Source organism: Chroicocephalus ridibundus, chromosome 19 (assembly GCF_963924245.1).
Source record: "Chroicocephalus ridibundus chromosome 19, bChrRid1.1, whole genome shotgun sequence".
In the NCBI taxonomy this organism is placed as follows: Eukaryota; Metazoa; Chordata; class Aves; order Charadriiformes; family Laridae; genus Chroicocephalus; species Chroicocephalus ridibundus.
In genome coordinates, this window is record NC_086302.1 from 1,110,643 (window position 1) to 1,129,587 (window position 18,945).

Sequence of the window (18,945 nt, forward strand, 5' to 3'; positions counted from 1 at the left end):
CATTCAGCATACATGAATCACGGTTGCAATGTCAAAGAATGAAATCTTCAGCAATAAGGCTGCCCAGAAGCCTAAACCCATTACGAAGTGCAGAGCTCCATGGCAGTGTTCATTCACATGAGAGATTTACATTCACAAGGGACAAAACACACGTTACATTCAGGAGGCGGCACCCACGGCCGCCTGAGGTCCTCCAGCCCAGGGAAGCTGGTCTGAGACACAGCACACGTACAGACACCAGCATCCTGTCACGGTAAGGTGCTGCCTCTTCAGAATAATTTCATTTTCTCAGCGTGGCTGAACTGGCAACAGAATGCCTGCTTTAAGGGAAGGCTAATATAAATAACATCCTGACTGCTACGCATCGCTTAATCTCATAAAGAGATATATAACAAAATCAAGACAGCTAGCACGGAAATCTCTGAATGGATACAAGGCAACACCTCAGTGTGCACAGCAAAGGGAGCAGATTGCCTGTGGTCCTCCTGCCGCTCCGTGACTGCTGCGTTGTATCATCTTCGATCAGCAGCGGCCATCGATCACCGGTTGAGACAGAGCTTCGCTATCCCAGCAGTATGTGAGTGCAACAGCTGCCGCCAGGCCTGCATTACTTCTGGGCCTTCAAAGAGCCACTCTGTTAGCAGTTTAATATCAGATAAACCCTCCAGCAGGCAAGCGAGTCTGCTTTTGCAAGGGGAGGGGGGGCAATGGGCTCTGCAGACAGACTCCTGCTATGCCTCTTGCCTTCTCAAAATGCCTGGAACAAGGCGATTTGAAGCAAATCTTCTTCTTGCCTTTATTATGTGTGTTAGGAGGAGGTGGACTTTACAGATATGGCACCACCTGGCCAGCACATGAAACTGCCCTCAGGACCACAAGTAAATTATTCCTTTTTCAGATAACTCTCTTCAGTTTAATACGTGGGATTCACTGGTTTAAAAGACAACAGCACCACATGCGAATAACCCCCACGCTACCCAGTCCACGGCCGCCAGGGGATGGTACCTCCTCTTTCTATGCAAGGCTCTCCACGAGCAAAATTTATAGTGGCAAGAGTCACCTGAGAGGCTGTGCTGGCATTAAGAACACGTTATTAACTGGAGAAGATCAATTATTGACACAAAGCCCTAACAGTGGGCATGCACCACCCAGGCCTGTACAACCCATCAGAAAAAAAAAAAAAAAAGACATCCCTGCTGTATATGGATTACTTTGTTAATGGAGGTGGTATTATCTAGGAGTTAGTGCAGTCAGGCAATACCAGGCTCTGTTCCAAGCTTCACTGCTTATCCTTTGGACAAATTACTTCGATTCTCTGCGCCTCAGTCACTGCACATCTAGGACAGTGACAAACTTTGCCCGCTTTTAAAGCCGCTTCCTCCTGTCCTGCTCTGGATTTGAAAGGTGCTATGGAAGAGCAAAATAATAAAATACATGAACCACATTATTGAAAAACATTAGTACTATGCCTAAATTTTATTTCTTTAAAAATCACAGTGTCACCAAAAATTCAAATTACTATACTAAAAATATAGTACGGTTTCCTCCATGAATGAGCCTAATTTGCTCTCTGAAATCCACCTCTAAACGCCTAAAGAGTTCAACGCCTAAAGGCCTGTGCACATCCTGCAAGCATCCCTGGAAAGAGCGTTTTTGCAGAAGATCAACCTATCTCTCAATTTTACAAATCCTCCAAATGTGCTGGAGTTTCTACGCTCTGTTAGGGAAGGAGATGGAGGCGGCACAGAGACCAGCAGTTGCTCTCGGACTGTGTGGCTTAAATGAACATGAGGTCACATTCCTCTGGGCACTCCAGAAAGCAGGCAAGTGAAAGGGGAGAGCCTCTCCACTCACAACAGGAAAGAAAACTACATCTAACAGGTGCAAAATTTTTATAAACAGAAGTGCAAATCTCATGAAACATTTTCACAACAGAAGTTACAAATGAAACCAGAAGTAAAACCAACCAAAGGAGGCAGCAAACTTTTCAGGGACCGAAAGAACAACAGCACAAGACAAGACATACCCAAACCAGGGAAATCAACCGCTGCTCCTGAGTTTACAGTAAACTAATACAACTTTGTCTTTGCCAAATGCAGGCGGACAGCAGCCATAAGCTGTTTTTACAATTTAAAACCTTAATGTTATTCAAAGGGAGCCCAATCACTGTAGGAGATTTAACACCAAGGTTTAGGACCAAGCTTTAAAGAAAAGTTTTCCCACTTCAAAGCCCATTTTCCAGATTCCGTCATTGAACTATTATGTCCTCACACCCAACGTGCAACCTTGCCTCTTGAACACCAACTACATTTGTTACCTGCTCTGTGAGGAGGTTGTTTTCAGTTCAAAGCATAACAAAACAGGATGCTAAACACAGGAGTTACCTATACAGGAACAGATCACATTGAAATTGCACTTCAAAAACAGTTCCAAATGTTTCTAAAACACAGAAACTTCCATTGGCCTTATTAAAAACAGATCATAAAACAACTTACAAAAATACAAACCACTCAAACCCAGAACAATTAAGAAGAACTCTAAATGCAGAATAAGAACCAGCACAGTCCCTCAGCAGCAAAATCAGACATTAGAAAAGGCTGTCACGGGGCTGCGTTGGAAGTGGTCAGGGATGCTCTGGAAATGGTGGTGTTTGGCCAACTTCTTGCTCACCCACTGTGTGAGGCTGTACTTTTGGGTAGGTTTCTTGTTGGACATTGGGTGATTTCTGCAAAAGTAAAATAGTTAAACACAAGAGAAGCATATGTGTGAGAGGCTTGAACAGCATCTTCTCTGAAAATGCCTTCCCCGTTCCTTGGGGCTTGCAGCTGGTACCTCATTTTCTTGTTACGAGGTTTTAAAAGGGAAACCACACTCTAAGGCTGCACCTTGGTAAGTAACAATATGAAAGTTTAAAGACTGTCCTTTCAGGAACACCGCCTTGTGCTTTATTACCTTCTTTGCAAAGTTCTTTCTCCCTGGCCCAGCAGAGAAGGCTGAGGGCTCCACTACGCAGCAGTTCAAACAAGAGGTAAATTTTCCTCACCAAGTGCTGTACACACATTAAATGTTCTCATTTGCTACATCTAAGCACATTCTGAAATAACAAGACAAAACCTCACAAACTTTAAGCAGCCTTATTGGAGCAAGATTAAAAAACAAATTACATTTCAATGAGCTTGGTTATCTCCAGGCCTCAGAGTGTCACAAAGCTTTTCCACATCATTAGAACCTGCTCTGCCCCATCTGCATTTTGAAAAAAGCCGACTCCAGTGTCTTATTTTTTTTTCTTATTTGTGCACAGGCATCAGCATAACTCGGGAAACTGCATTTACAAACTGCAGATCCACCTGAACAAACAGCCACAAGGGTCCCTCCTGCAAAAACACTATCAATACAGTTGGTTTGGAGAAAGAACTGTATAATTGCCTAGATTGGAAGGAACCTTTCGGATCATCTAGTTTGTCACATCTAGGAGCATCTGTTTACCACATCCACAACACAGAGTTTCGTTTCTACAACAGTTGCTCACCAAGAGCAGCCAGTGACCAGAGAGGTCTCAAGCCAGCAAAGCAGCTTGTTCAGCTGGGGAGAGACACCCGTGTTACACTCTGTATTTATCTTAAAGTTCAGGAAAGCTACGTTGTGGCTGGATCACACAGGCTGCTCCCCAGAGGTCTTTCTAAGTCCGGGTTCCGTGGGACAGAGAGCACCAACCTTTTAGTCATTACTCGAGCGCTCCAATACTACTGATCATACAGCCAGTGCTATCTGCATACACAGAACAAGCCCCTCTATTCAAAAGTGCAGATCTGAAGGCCTCGCACAGCAAATCCTTGGCAAGAGATGGTTCAGCAGAATGCAAAAATCCTTGAATTCACGTCACAAAATACAAAAGAACCAGTAACTCCAACCTTGCTGTAGCATCTGCCCTTCTGCTCGCTCAGAATAGGTACTACAGCTCAGTGAAAGGCAACTTCCTTGGAATATTGCCCTTGCTGAAGTCCACTGTTTCAAGGTGCTCTCAGCAAAGAGCAGCGTGTGTCCTTGCCCAGTCGAAACTCAAAGGTTTTTCCATCCTGCCACTGCAGTCATGTGATTAATGTGAATCACAGCTCTGTGTAACACTTCCTTTCCAGGGAACATAGTGTCTCTTGAGCAAATCCAGGTCTCCTTCATAGACTGCAGTATCAGCTTTTATTTACCCAAAGGAATAACTTCTTGTCAAAAAAAGATACTCCTAGAAGAGATTTCAGAAGCGTTCTTGAAAAATCCATGTTTTCAGGCTGCATTGTTTAGGAAGAAAGGAGACACTCCCAAACAGTCCATACTGTCTGCAATAAGCTGATGGAAGATGTGTGTGTGACTAGAAGAAATCACAACTTTTCAGAAATTCTCAGCTTTTCTATATAAAGTCCCCCTCCTTGGCCATTCTGATTCACAGTCAAAATGGGTCACAGGAACAAGGGAGTCATCTCCTACTGCCTGGGGTGCCCCTTTCACGCCCGCACCTGAGGGAAGAGAAGAAGTTGTGCAAACTACCACCACGAGTCGTGAGCACTTCCCGCCAGTAAGAGGTCTGAGCTCCTCTGCAAGTCGCAGGGGCAAACTAACCCCATCAAGTATTTGGGGAGAGCTATTACCACAGTGCTGCACTATCTAACCCAAGACTCAGAGTAAGAATCCTTACGGCCATTACACAAGGAAAGGGGACAATGACAACCTAGATAAAGTGAACTGCCATGGAACAGAACTTAAAACATTTTGATTTCCTTCTCCTCGGCCATGGGCCATCCCCCATCCTTCCACAACAGTTGAGACCAAACTACAGATTTAGGACGAGATTTTCAGGCAAGTTCCGCTCTCATTTAGAAACCAGGAGCTTTGGTTATCTCAACAAAAGTACCTGCAAACCGAAGCCACGTGGTTTGCCACTAGAGAAGCCCCTGGACCAGTGGTGTAGACCAGGGAGTATCAGACTGCTGAGACCAGCTAACAGCTCCCAACACCCGCCTTGCACAAGCCTCCCTGCAATCTGCTTTATCAGTTCCTACCCCATCCCCTCCTCCAAACCCCCGCTCACATCCCTCTTAAAATTTAGGGTTTGTAGGTGGATTTCATTTGCTTTGAAGTGAAATCTCGCTCCTAGGCTCAGCCATAAATTCCCCCTTTATGTCAGCACAGCCCAAGTCCTGCACCTTCCCTGCATGCTTTCCATTCAAGCAAAAGGAGTCTGGGCAGGTAAGAACTGTTTCAAGAATTAAGTCTTTTCCTCAGCCTGCTCAGTACCAATCAACAGATCAGACTCTTTCAAGGCAGAGGCTGCTAGCACAGCATTCATTTGTATTTCACAGATTTGTTTCTCCATATGTTCCCTTACACTATTCTCCCTTTCCATCACCTTAAACCTGTGTCTGTTTTTTAAAGATACTGATCTTTTTTATTACAGTAAGACCAGATGGTCTGTGACTCTTTATAAGGTATTTCCTCCTCCTCCTCTCCCTTTGATTCAAGAGGTAACCAAGAAAATAATTTATCAGGTTTCTCCCAGGTCGTAAGAAGTCTGATAAAATTGCTAAGCACCAGAAACCTCTACCAACCAAACTAAGCCTCAAGAACTCAGAGAAAGCCACGGTTGGAGGTCAGACAGGAGCTAGCTCAGCCTCCCAGGTACCCAGGGGTGCGTGACTCTGCCGCGAGACATCCCGCTCCAAATAACATGAGAATACTTGTCTCGGCAGCAGGTGGTGCAAGCACTACCCCACGTGAACAACTGCTATGTTAATGACCTGTGAAAGCAGATCTCCTGAAGTACAGATGTTTGGGTGGAAACCAAGAGAAGGCGGCTATGTTTAGAGAGGCAAATGCTTTTTCTGTTAAGTTTGTTCTTCCCCTGCCCATTTAAAAATAGGCCTATCCAGCTACCTACATTGCTGAGGTCAAGACTAAGCAGTGGAGTGCTAACATTCAGTGCCAAGAGTCACAGTTACAAAAGTAGGAGCCTTATTACTTTTGTAGGCTGATATAGAGCCAACCAGAATTGCCGAGGAGGATCTCATCAAGAAGGATATGATTCTATTTGCTGTGGGATAAAGGGCAATAATGAAGTGTGAATGCCAACAAATGGTCAGCTGGCAGAAATCTTTTGTGGTCAATTATCAGTTTCAGCCACCCATTTCCAAGCAGATGTTCAAATCGCATCTCATTTTTACATCTGCTACAACACCGCCTCAGCAGCATTTAGATTCCTATGGGAAGCTGCAAATAAATTTATCTATTCAGATTGAATATCCTCTAGAAACTAGAATGGAGAAAGAACAACTAGAACCACAGGTTACCTCTCAACTCGAGACGGCTAGATGTGAAAAGTTTACTCAGAATACAAAAGGATTTCTTCCAAGAAAGTTGTTACCATGCAGGTAAGTGAAAACACAAAACCTTTGCTGTAGCCAGCCTGTAATTCACCCAGACAACACATGAGCAAGGAGCAAGAGACAGGATCCAAGGAAGAACAGACAGATTATGTAGAAGGGAGGATAGCAAAGTCGAACACTACCATAAGACAAATGCCAGGAGATTTGCAATACAAAACAGAGCTGAAGATTTGTAGCAGCAATATATTAGTTACTGCTTCCCAAAGGGAACTCCCTTGCTGGCTCTGAAACCTGCTAATTTTTGTTTAGGAATTTCTTGGGATCATTCTGCATTATCACGTCTCCTACACAAATGATACACAAGACATTGCTGCAGATCCAGGTGTACTGAAGTACCATACAGGGTCAAAGTCAGCCCACTGAGAAGGTTTTTCTGTGACAACTGGGAAAGCCCACGCTGTCTGTCGGGCTGAATTCCAAGCCTACAGCTATTTGGAATAAGAGAGGTTTGCACTAATAAGAAAATCAAATTGTGTGCATCACAGACAATGTTCTTCCCCAGCAAAACAGATCTCTATTTCGTTCACCAGCCTTGTTCATTTGGAGCTCCTGCCTGATTTTCTGTGACTCAGAACATACGTCTTGCATTTTTAATTTGAAAGGAAGAGAAAACAGGCCATTTTAGCTTTCCTTGCGTAGTCCCCTCTGCATTACTTATGCTGTATTCATACGCTGGAAAGCAGCCCTGTGGCTATGCAGCTGTTTGTGCTGCCCAGATAAGTGCAGGCTCCATGCAATGAGCCACAAAACTGTCAGTTTCTTATAACTCTCAAGAAATGACAATTATTGCACCCATGAACACTCAGTGTAACCACAGTGGGAGGCCATCTCTGGAAGCTACCAGAACACTCTTTGCCCTTCAGAACAGCGCAGTTCTACCCATCAACCCATCAGATTCTGCTCTGCAGCTGACATCCATACCTGCTCTTTACAGACATCTTCCTTTAAACCTCAGTTGATAGCCCTCAGATGACACCATCGAGAGAGGCAATGTGTAGAAGGTGTCAATAGTAAACCCAAATCTCAGCACTTAAGCTAAAGATTCCCTGAGTCTGGGTTCATAGTTATAAACTGAACAAGTTACCTCCCAACACAACAAACCAGAGCTCAGCTCTGCTCTTCCCAGGTAATGTGGGCCACTTTTGGGAGCATCCCTGATTCACCACAGCAAACACCTGCATCCGAGGTATCCCAAACTATGAAACTCATCCGAACCAGTGCTGGAACAAGACTGATTGCTGTACAGGAATTCTGTGCATGGCAGTACTAGCAAGTGTAGCAGGCACTTTTTACTTCCCTCTGAAAAACAAGTATGTTCAAAACGCCAAAGAATACAAGTCGAGCACGCCAGGCCTCCTGCAGGATATCTGTCCTGCGCTCTGCCCTCCCCACCAGGACGGCCTTACCCCATCCCATCTGGGAGTTGCCTGGTGTAGGAGATACAGTTTTCTTCATATAGGCATGCACACTCTGGATATAAATGTTTCTTTTGCTCAAGCTGTGCTTCTGAAATGCATGTCCGTTGTTTCAGGCTTTAAAATAAAAGCCAGCATTAATTTTTATTTTTTTTAGACAATTTGTCAAATTAGGTTACAGACGACAGAGGGGACAAAGTGTCCTGTAGAACTATTAGAGACATGAACTTCTTGCAGCACTTTTCTATGATTGCAAAAATAAACCTATTTATTCGAATAAAGCTGCAAGGATAACATACTGAGAGCAAAGGAGGAGCGTCAGCTGAGTGAACCAGCAAGTCACTGTCCTGATTAACAAGCCAAGAACCTGCAGCAAGCCCTCAAAAGCCGCAGATTTTTCATGCTACTCAAGGCCACACTGGGAACGGCAACGCACAGACCACCTGAGTGCAGCAGGTCTGCAGCAGCCACGGGGAAGAGGAACCGAACTGACAACTCCAGGCCCAGTAGCACCAGAGAGCAGAAGACAACCATCCCTGCGCAGTGCCCGGAGCTGCTCTGCTGCTGCCATCTGCCGGAAACCACTCCAGGAGAGCAGCCACTGAGCCACGCCAGCACAAACATCTGTCTGCCCTGCAGACCACTGCCCAGCGCTGCCTTAGCAACCTCCTTTCCCATTTGGACCGGTCCTATATTCTTCCCCCTCTTACAGTATCTTACAATGTAAAATATGAAGTGCTTTTCCCACTATTTCAGTGCAGCTCAAGAAATAAAAAAAAAAATAAAAAAAAAGGAAGCCAGCACACAACCAACCGAACTGGTTTGGGAAACTGCTGGGACATTTTTCACAGTGCAAAGGCATTTAGAAACTCCTAAGAAACTACCTTTCCTCCTCCTCCTCCTCCTGTGGCACAGGAATAACTTTGCCAAGCTTCTTTCCACTGGTTGTCTCTTCCTGCCCAATCTGGCCTACAGCTGTATCACTTAACTAGAAAGATAAAGAAAAAGGGGATTAATATCTAATAGAAAATTATTCCACATAAGTCTTGCTTATACAGTTATATGAAAATCACACTTTGCTCCGCTTGAAAAACCTTCCCTTACTGTGTAAAAATGCAGACTTGTGTGCATATAGACATTACTACAAGTACCAATCAAAAGGAATAGAATTAAAAATGTTTTAGTTACAAGAATTAAGATGTGTTTACTTTAATGCTGTTTGATGGCTGTTCAACTGCTGAAGATTCCTGCCCTCCATCATCCTCTACAAAGTTTAATTTCCGTGAAAAACAGCTCTTTGTTTCTTTAGAAAATTCTCGGTTTCTGGACCTGGAAGAGGGAGTGGGACACCTTGGTAACAGCGGTGCCAAACTCTCATCAGCTCTCCTCTGGCCACAGGCAGGGTGAGAAGAGGGCATGGAGCTTTCCTCATGATCACTACAGGAGCCAGGCACATCTCTGCTTGCAAAAGGAGTCTCTCCCAGGCAACCCACACCCAGGCTTTGCCGGCCGTTAGACATCAGCTCCTCCAAGGATTCTTTGGGAACACAGCTACTAGCCATTCTATCATACTCTAGACAATCGATTATGATTTCTTCTGAAGTTTCTCTTTCAGCTTCCTCCAAATAATCGTCCTCCAGAGGGTGATCTACATAGTCGGCATCAATTGGGCTAAGACTCAGAAGCTCCGGAATGTCAAGGTCAAACAACATGCAATTTACTTGGGATGACTGCAGATAGTTCTTGTCCAAACTAGCACTTTCATTCAAAAGGCCAGGATAACATTCAGAATCAGGTGAAGAACAGTCTCTGCACAGAAGTTCATTTGGTGTCTCTGTGATCTCTGAGGCCACACTTGCGTCTTCGCTGATGACTGATACGCCAGTGCAGCTGCTGCTCTCGTCCTTTTCACTCTCTCCGTTTACATTTTGGCTCAGAGTGCTTTTTCTAGTTAGGTACCACTCAGATTCCACACAATTATCTGCCAAGATTTCCTGGATCTCTTCCTCAGTGTAATTGAAAGGAGAATTCCCTTCTTCACTGTCTGACAGTTCCAACAAGGAGTCATCTGGCTCGCTATCATCAAAACATCTGGTTGTATCTAGAGAAATGGCTACATCATCATATTTTGACGCAGAACTGGCAACAAGGTCATCATGGCCAACATCATCCAGAAAATGAGAGGATCCTTGAAAGCAGGCAGAATCTGGGGAACACAGCAGCAGTTTCTCTGATGGATCTGGAGTGCTACGGTGATGACTCAACACACAAGGTTTCTTAGCTGAGTGCTGGGCCTGAACCTGCTCTGCGGAATCCGACAGCCTTTTGGCCCTGGGAACTCTATCATGAACAGTAGGTTTAAATTCATGGCAAAGACTAGGCCCAAAGGCATGAAGGGAATGGTCATCCATGTTGCTGTTGGTTCCTGTATCTCAGTGACCCCGCGCCTTCTGCTCTAGAAGCCTGTTCTGAAGTTCATCTGACCCTGGTGCCCTTTGATCAGCCCTTTCCGAAGTCAGCAAGAGTCAGCTCCAATCTGCCAGCAAAAGACAAGATCTTAAATAAGAGAAACTCGTCTGTTTTTCCAAAAACACAATAATATAACAGGGAAAGCAAAAATGCTAGCTGAGGTACAGCAGGCACAATTTTAACTCCCTGGTCTCCATTACCTCGACTCCTGACCATTTTAGGTCTTAACAACAACCAGACCCTCATTCCCTCAGTGTTCTCAGGTTGTTTGGCTTTATCAAGCAGGAATAATACAAGCCCAAATCATCACTGCAGTCTGTACCATCTCCTCCAAAGCTGCTGTAAATCAGTCACTGTAACACCAGATACCAGTACTCATAAATTATTTTTTCTGACCTTAAAGTACAGAGCACACTTTAGGTATTAAATAAAGCCTCACAGACATCCCCCCCATCTCCCAACCCCCACCTCCGTCCTTCAAAGATACTTAACAAATAAAAAGTCTTTTTTTGGGTTAGGAAAAACTGAGCAACGGAAGAATAACTCTGTCAGGGAGCTAAGAGGACATTCAGCAGGTATTAGTCACTAACAGACTTGTATACAAAACATGTATTATAATGAAAGATCAAAAGATAAAGAACCTTCCCGTAAAATTCACTAGTTTAAAAGTATTCACAAACAAAACCTGTTTTCCTCTTAGTGAGGACTTAAACTAACACGAATCTTTTGACTTGAAAGGCCTGCATTTGACCCTCACCCAGCAGGACAATCTGGACTAAGGAAAGGTATTTCCTGTCTTCTTTGTCCAACAGATTTAACGCAATACCTTTTGTCTTTCTGTACCTTTGACTACTCACTGCTTTCAAAAACGGGGAGGGTTACCTACTCCAGGAATAAAACCCAGTTCTGCTGCTTCCTCTTGTCATTCTGTCCAAATAATAAAAATCAGCACTTCCAGAATAATGCTGTAATCACACTGAAGAAAGAAAATACCTCGGGAATCACCTACATACATACAAAACCTATATAGGTTGGACCTATATAAGGACCTATATAACACAGGGAGTCACAGGCAGTCCTCGCTAGGTAGTACTTGCCTGGAGTTCTGCAATTTAGCTACAAGTACTTAAGTGCTTCAAAGAGAAACAAAAGGCAGATAAAAATAAGTTAAATGTGGATTTAGTCCTATAGACTGTAGCAGTCTGATAATCTAGCTCCTAACCAATAAGGACCTGAACTAGAACCAAACATTTTAAGCCTTTTTGCTGGAACTGGCTTACAAAAGGGACATTGGGAGATGTTTACAGACAAGAAAATGGTTTCTTTACTGCCGTGAACTTCACAATTCACCTAACTGCAACTACACTGTTCTTTCAGCCCTACAGCGACTGGCTCTGGAAGCAGAACTCTGGTAACTCCACAAGCGAGCCCAGAGCCCCCTGCCATTCCCCACAGAAGCGTGCTGAATTCAGGGGCTGTTTGAGGATTTACCCCAGGGTAATGCTCCTTAACAGTTTAAATGGGTCTTAAACTGATGCAAGGCAGGGCTGTCTGCTGCCACTCTCTCCCCATCCCTCGTTCCAGCACTGGTGCTTGTATGGTCAGACCATGCTGGAGCCAGCTCATGCCCAACTGCAAAAGCACCAGCCCTGGATGGGCCATTCTCCATGGGGCAGCCAAAGAAAGGCTCTTTGGAAACTTATACACGCTTTAGAATCGTAGAATAGTTTGGGTTGTAAGGGACCTCTAAGGGTCACCCAGCCCAACCCCCTGCCATGAGCATCCTGAATTAGATCACATCTTGAACTAGATCAGGTTGCTCAAAGCCCCATCCAACCTGACCTGGAATGGTTCCAGGGACGGGGCATCTACCACCTCTCTGGGCAACCCGCGCCAGTGTCTCACCACCCTCAGCATAAAAAAAAAATTCTTCCTTGTACCTAAACTGAATCTACCCTCTTTTAGATTAAAACCACTACCCCTTATCCAATTGCTGCAGGCCCTGCTAAAAAGTCTGTCCCCATCTTTCTTAGAAACTGCCTTTAGGTACTGAAAGGCCACAGTAAGGTCTCCCCCAAGCCTTTTCTTCTCCAGGCTGAACCCCCCCAGCTCTCTCAGCCTGTCCCCACAGCAGAGGGGCTCCAGCCCTCCCAGCATCTCCATGGCCTCCTCTGGCCCCGCTCCAACAGGCCCATGTCCTTCTGATGTTAGGGGCCCCCAGAGCTGGACACAGCACAAGGTGGATACTTTATGTGGGTTTCTAGCACAGCTTCAGTAAATAATGAGATCAAAAGACAAAGCTACTGAGAAACAGAGTTCTGCCAAGGCTCATGGACTGGCTGCCTTGCCCACTCCACTCCCCGCAGCCACACAGCTCTCACCAGCCCGCAGCACTGCACTGCCCTGGGATCTGCTCCCTGACGAGAGAACAGGGAGCACGAGGAAGCAATCATGGGCTAACAGTTCCTTCAGCCCGATGATCTGCCCACAGGAAGATATCTTCTTTGAAAAAGAACCCTGAGACATAGGGACCGTGCCCTCCTCTCACCTGAGAGCACAAAGGCAAATACCAGCCTTTCCCCTCCACAGCTCCCTGACCTGGCCCTCTCTCAGTCAGGGGCTTACTCGTACCCACTCTGGGCCTGTCCCTACCTCAGCGGCTCCCTTTCAACGCCCCTCCCGCGGGCACGGCCCCGGGCCGCCCAACCGGCGCCCAACAGCGCTGCGCGGGGCCGAGGCCGCCCCGAGGGAGGAGCCCCGCCCGCCCCCGGCTCCTCCTCCCGCCCAGGCGCCGGCTGCTCCCGCGAGCCCCGACCCAGAAAAAGGAGTTAAAAGGAAAAAAAAACCAAAACCCCAATAAACAAACATAAAGCTACACTAAGACCAATGAACCGCCGAAGCCTGAGCCAGGCCTGGCGACGGAACGAGCCGCGCTCCGCTCACCCGCCGCCATCTTATACCCCGCAGCGCGCGAGGCGCCGCCTGATTGGCGGAGCGCGGCCACGCCCCCTCCTCATCGGCAGCTCGGCGTTTGGGGCGGCGGAAGTGACGCCCAGGCGTGGCGGGCGAGCGCCGAGCGGAGCTGATGCAACGCGGGGAAGGTCGGTGGGGCTGGGACGAGGGGAGCGGGGCGGCTCCGGGACCGGGCAGGGCCTCGGCGGGCTCCCGGGGGTCTGGTGCCTCCAGTAACGCGGTCTCCTTCCCTATAGACGCCGCCATGGAGCCTGCACCCGGCCCGCAGGAGAAGTATCACCTCATCACCCGGAACCTGCAGGTACTGGGGGGGGGATCGGGGCCTGGGCAGGCCGGCAGGGGGAGATCGGGGCCTGGGGAGGGCGGATCGGGCCCAGGGCAGGTCCTGGGCGAAGTGGAGGGGGGTCCGGATCAGCCTCAGGACCCGGGAGACGCCCCGGGGACATGCTGCATGCAGGGTGGGCCGGAGCTTGGGCACGGCTCGGGGCTCGGCCATTCAGCAGGACGTTGTCCTGCCCACGTCCTCCCCCAGCGTGTTCCCGGGGAGGCTCAGCCCTGCTGGATGTGTGTCTTGGCCCTCCACAGGAGGTGCTGGGGGAGGATAAGCTCATGGCCATCCTAAAGGAGCGAGAGTTGAAGATCTACTGGGGGACCGCCACCACGGGCAAGCCACACGTGGCCTACTTCGTGCCCATGTCCAAGATCGCAGACTTCCTGAAGGCAGGGTGTGAGGTAGGTGGCCGGCTGGGAGCTCGGACCCTGTGTGACTTCGTCACCACGCTGGTGGGTGGGAACGTGCATTTCCCCTGAGCACTGCGGCACTGATTCTGTCCCCCTCTCTCCTAGGTGACGATACTCTTTGCTGACCTTCACGCTTACCTGGACAACATGAAGGCACCCTGGGAGCTGCTTGAGTTGCGCACCTGCTATTATGAGAATGTGATCAAAGCCATGCTGGAGAGCATTGGGGTGCCCCTGGAAAAGCTGAAGTTCGTCCGGGGCACTGACTACCAGCTCAGCAAGTGAGTTCTGGGTTGCCTGGTCCTGTCAGGAAGGGAGAGCCAGACCTGGCTTTCTGCTGTTCCTGAGCCTCTTTCCCAGGCACTGCCATTCAGGGAACAAAGTGAAGGTGCCTCCAGGTCTGGACTCCTCTTGATGTGGCCAGAACCGGTATTTATGTGAAGTAGCTCTAAAAGATGTCCCCCTCCCTGGTGCTAACAGTGCTGTCCCTTCCCACAGGGAGTACACGCTGGACGTGTATCGCCTCTCATCCGTGGTGACGCAGCATGACGCGAAGAAGGCGGGCGCGGAGGTTGTGAAGCAGGTGGAGCACCCCTTGCTGAGCGGTTTGCTCTACCCAGGCCTGCAGGTGTGTGCAGAGGGAGGTCAACAGAGCTGCTTGGCCAGGGAAGTGCTGGGCGAAGCCAGGACTGCAGGGACGCGTGAGGCTGAATGCCAAGGTCGTTATACTCCACCCCAATATTACACCTGGCAGTAGCACAAGGCATAACCTGAACACAGAGCTGCTTTTACAGCAACTCCAGCCAGCTGCAGGACAGCAGGCAGTCCAGAGCTCCCGTCCTTCCCAGGGCTGGAGTGCCCTGGCAGAGGCTGGGCAGATCCTGGGGGATGAGCAGGACCTCCAAAGGCTGAACACAGCTGGAGTGTGGAGTCTTGGGTCCAGTCTCAAGGCTGTGTGTGTCTTTCCACAGGCCCTGGATGAGGAGTACCTCAAGGTTGACGCACAGTTTGGAGGAGTTGATCAGAGGAAGATATTCACCTTTGCAGAGAAGGTGAGGAATGGGGGTGTTTCTGAGCCCCCTGCGATGCTGACACCTGGCTCAGGGCTCGAACACTTGCTAATCCATTGGGATAAGCGTGTCTGTGATTTCGGTTGTCACCACAGCATCCTTCACAGCTCCTGCTGCTGCACTCGTGGTCTGCAGGGCTCTGGTGTGCTGCATCCCTGGCTGTGGCTGTCTGTGCCTTGTGAACTCACAATAGTTTTCTGAGTCTTGTTATTCTGGGTCCCCAAGTTACCTGGAGCCAGGGACAAACAGGGATTGTGAGTTAAAGCTGATCTTCAGAAGAGGATTGCCCGTGACTTGCCTCCTTGCTTTTTCCCAGTACCTTCCTTCCCTGGGCTATGCCAAGCGTGTCCATTTGATGAACCCGATGGTTCCTGGTCTGACAGGCAGCAAAATGAGCTCGTCAGAAGAGGTTGGTCCTTGAATGGTGGCTGTGGTCAGGGGTTCTGCAGGGGGACGGGTTAATGGCTGGGGGCAGAGATGCTGCACCCCAAGAGAAGGTGACTTCTCTCTCCACTCGTGCTGGGGTCTAAGAAGAAGTCGCAGCAACTCCAGCATGAGTTGTCTCTTTTGGGTGTGACGTTGGGTAAAAGGCTGCGGAAATCTCTTCCTACAGGACTCCAAGATTGACCTTCTGGACCGCAAGGAGGATGTGAAGAAGAAGTTGAAGAAGGCTTTCTGCGAGCCAGGGAACGTGGAGAATAACGGTGTCCTCTCCTTCATCAAGCATGTCCTTTTTCCCCTCAAGTCAGGTGAGGAGCTCCCCAGGCTCAGGCGCTGGGGCTAGTTTATCCTGTGGGTAAGAGGGGGAGCATGTGTCCCCTGAAGCTGCCTGCCCCTGAGTGCCCCCTCCCCAGCCCCTGCTGCGGCTCCCCTCAGCTCTTGGGCTAAGTGGGGTGGGTGGTTCATCTGGCTGATTGGGGGTGAGTCTCCGCTTGGGTTAATCTGAGCCTTAAAGTCTCTGTGTTGCAGAGTTTGTGATTCTGCGAGAAGAAAAGTGGGGAGGAAACAAAACCTACACAACCTATGAGGCCCTGGAGAAAGACTTTGCTGAGCAGGTGAGTGCCGGGAGGAACTGAACCCTCTCCCTGTCTGTGAGGCTCCTGAGAGTGCTGTGAGAGGGCTCTAAGCAGCAGTGGGAGACGAAAATCTGCACCGGGGGAGAGTGTGGAGCAAAGCATGGCCCAGTGGCTGTAGGGTGGCAGGCAGCTCCTAGCCAGGAGAGCCTGAAGGATGGGTGAAGGATGTGGGGACACCAGCTGTCCTGGTGCAGGACAGGACCCCGTCAGCCACACCCTGGAACAGAGCAGCAGTTTAAATGTTTTCTGCTGTTCCCAGCTGAGGCCGCAAGCAAAAGTGTCTAGAAGAGGGGCTTTGTTTTCTGAGGGGGAATCAAGCTAAGTGCTGGGGTTCATTTCCCCGCCCTGCATGGTCTCCAGTTCCTGCTTCTCTGGCCTCAGATCGGTGACTCGAATTCTGCTGCTCCCCCTGCCTGGGAGGAAACCATGCAGGAACACGTCTGTCTGTCGCGATACAGGTTGTGCATCCCGGAGACTTGAAGAACTCAGTGGAAGTGGCCCTGAACAAACTGCTTGACCCCATCAGAGAGAAATTCAACAGCCCGGAACTGAAGAAGCTGACCAGTGCAGCTTATCCTAACCCGTCCAAAGCCAGTAAGGAGGTTGCTGGGAGCTCACGGAAGTGGGGCCCTGGTCACGCAGGGCTGGGTGGGAGAGAATCCCTCCAGGGGCCGAGCTTAGAGAGAAGTTCTGAAACTTCAGTCTCTGGAGCAGCCCTGGAGAGCATGGGGAAGGGTGAGGAGAGGCCAGCACCAGGGGTGTCTGCCTGTCCCAGCGAGGACAGATGCCAACGTGCTTCTCTGGTGCTTGAGAGGCCAGCAAAGTGGAGGAGGGACTGTGCTGTCTGGGATAGAGACAAACAGGGAATTCAGTGGGCCCCAGGGCCAGCATTTGGGCATCACTGTGTGTGCCCCAGGGCCTGGCCAACTCCCTGGGTTTATGCTGAGTGGCACAACTGTCCCCTTTGCACTGCAGAGCCTGCAGAGAAGGGCACCAAAAACTCGGAGCCAGAGGACGTGATCCCGTCCCGGCTGGACATCCGTGTTGGCAAAGTGATCAGTGTGGAAAAGGTACGGGCGCAACGGGGAGAGGGGAGAGATCTTCCCGCATGGTGACATGGGCACTCGATGCATGTGGGGGGTTCTGCCCCCTTCTCTGCCACCCCAGTCACCTCACCTGCTCCTCACTTTGCTTCTGCTTGGCAGCACCCGGATGCCGACAGCTTGTACGTGGAGAAGATCGATGTGGGCGAGCCTGAGCCCCGCACCGTGGTCAGTGGCCTGGTGCAGTTCGTCCCCAAGGAGCAGCTGCAGGACAGGCTGGTGGTGCTGCTTTGCAACCTCAAGCCCCAGAAGATGAGGGGTGTGGAGTCGCAGGGCATGGTGCTGTGTGCCTCCAGGTGAGGGAGGGGGCATCGGGAGCCATACCCCTCCAGGGGTGCAGTCCAGACCCCCCTCTCCTGCCCCAGAGCCCGGCGGTGCTGGGGGACAGGTGGGTGCTGCCTCGGGGTGACTCTGCTTCCTCCACACCCCTCTGCAGTGTGGGGGAGCCACGGCAGGTGGAGCCCCTGGACCCGCCGGCCGCGTGCTGCGCTGGGGAGCGCGTCTACGTGGAGGGCTACGAGGGTGGGGAGCCCGACGACGAGCTCAAGCCGAAGAAGAAGGTCTTTGAGAAGCTGCAGGTGAGGGCCTGCGCTGGAGGCCTGGGCCACAGCTCAGAGTGGCTGGGGCTCCAGGTGTTGAGTGGGGCAGCGCTTAAGGACACTTAGATGCCACTGCCCCCCACTGTGGGTGACCCCAAATTAGCTATTTGCTGCTCAGTGCCCGTGTTCGCTACTGTCAGCAAAGCCGTGGAGGAGACAAACCCCTCCATCGGCTGAGCGAGGCGCCACTGGCAGCCCAGGTCTGACCCTGCCTCCCCTGCTTTCCTCCCCAGGCCGACTTCCGCATCTCTGAGGACTGTGTCGCCCAGTGGAAGCAGAAAAACTTCCTGACCAAGCTGGGGAGAGTCTCCTGTAAAAGCCTGAAGGGAGGGAGCATCAGCTAACAAGTGCCGGAGCTGCTGCTCATGCCTCCTGCCTGGTCCCCTCCACCACGCCAGCCAGGCTCTCCTCCCCGGTGTCTGCCATCTCCCCCCTGGTGCCCCGAGCTGGGGGCTCAGCCCTGCGCGACCTGGGGGCTCTGGGACTGAATTTGCAGCCTCCCACCTGGAGAGCTGCCTCCGACATCCCCCTTGTCCTGGGCCTGCTCAGCCAGCGGCCGTGCCTTGGCTGCAGGCCAGCTCTGGGGACTGGCACCACACCTAAGGGACCTGTGTGACTTGTGCCTGTGGCCTCAGCCTCTGCGCTGGGGCTGTCGGCTCGCTCCCAGTTGTGCCGCAGACTGGATGCCCTGCCCGCTGGTTCCGACTGGGACAGCATGTGCGGGTGCAGCAGAGAGGGCAGAAAGGGAAGGCTGCTTGCTCAAACCTGTGTTGCTGCTAACAGAGCTGCGGGCAGACGCCTGGCAGCCGGGCGGGCCCTGTCCCCTGCTCTGCCCGGGCACCCCCTGCTTCGCGCTCAGCCCCCCCGGGGCTGGGGCTGCTGCTGGTGCTGCTCTTTGGCCGGGAGCCCGGGCAGCACTGGTGGGTCTATCCCGAGCCCTTGGGGGGCCATGGGGGGCACAGGCCTTGAACAGTGACTCGGGAACCATCTGTCTGTCGTAAACTCAAATAAAACGTGAAGCTGAGTGCACCCGGGTGCGCCTGTCTGTGCGGGGGGAGGTGGCTGAGC

The 18,945-nt window shown here is 50.2% G+C and overlaps 2 protein-coding genes across 2 annotated transcripts; one reads left to right on the forward strand and one right to left on the reverse strand.

Moving 5' to 3' along the window:
* Positions 1-1,733: 1,733 nt before the first annotated feature.
* LOC134525315 (S100P-binding protein-like) lies at positions 1,734-12,973 on the reverse strand. Its single transcript, XM_063356078.1, has 4 exons — positions 12,864-12,973; positions 9,055-10,382; positions 8,731-8,834; positions 1,734-2,725 (listed from the first exon to the last, which is right to left on the reverse strand). Exons 2-4 carry the CDS (start codon positions 10,255-10,257, stop codon positions 2,581-2,583), a joined length of 1,452 nt encoding a protein of 483 aa, XP_063212148.1. The 5' UTR covers positions 10,258-10,382; positions 12,864-12,973; the 3' UTR covers positions 1,734-2,580.
* Positions 12,974-13,391: 418 nt separating this feature from the next.
* On the forward strand, positions 13,392-18,917 carry YARS1 (tyrosyl-tRNA synthetase 1). The gene is made up of 14 exons (XM_063356080.1): positions 13,392-13,416; positions 13,525-13,589; positions 13,874-14,020; positions 14,135-14,310; positions 14,528-14,657; positions 15,001-15,081; positions 15,416-15,508; positions 15,713-15,848; positions 16,069-16,154; positions 16,634-16,769; positions 17,151-17,245; positions 17,381-17,574; positions 17,715-17,856; positions 18,111-18,917. Exons 1-14 carry the CDS (start codon positions 13,401-13,403, stop codon positions 18,219-18,221), a joined length of 1,608 nt encoding a protein of 535 aa, XP_063212150.1. The 5' UTR covers positions 13,392-13,400; the 3' UTR covers positions 18,222-18,917.
* Positions 18,918-18,945: the final 28 nt, after the last annotated feature.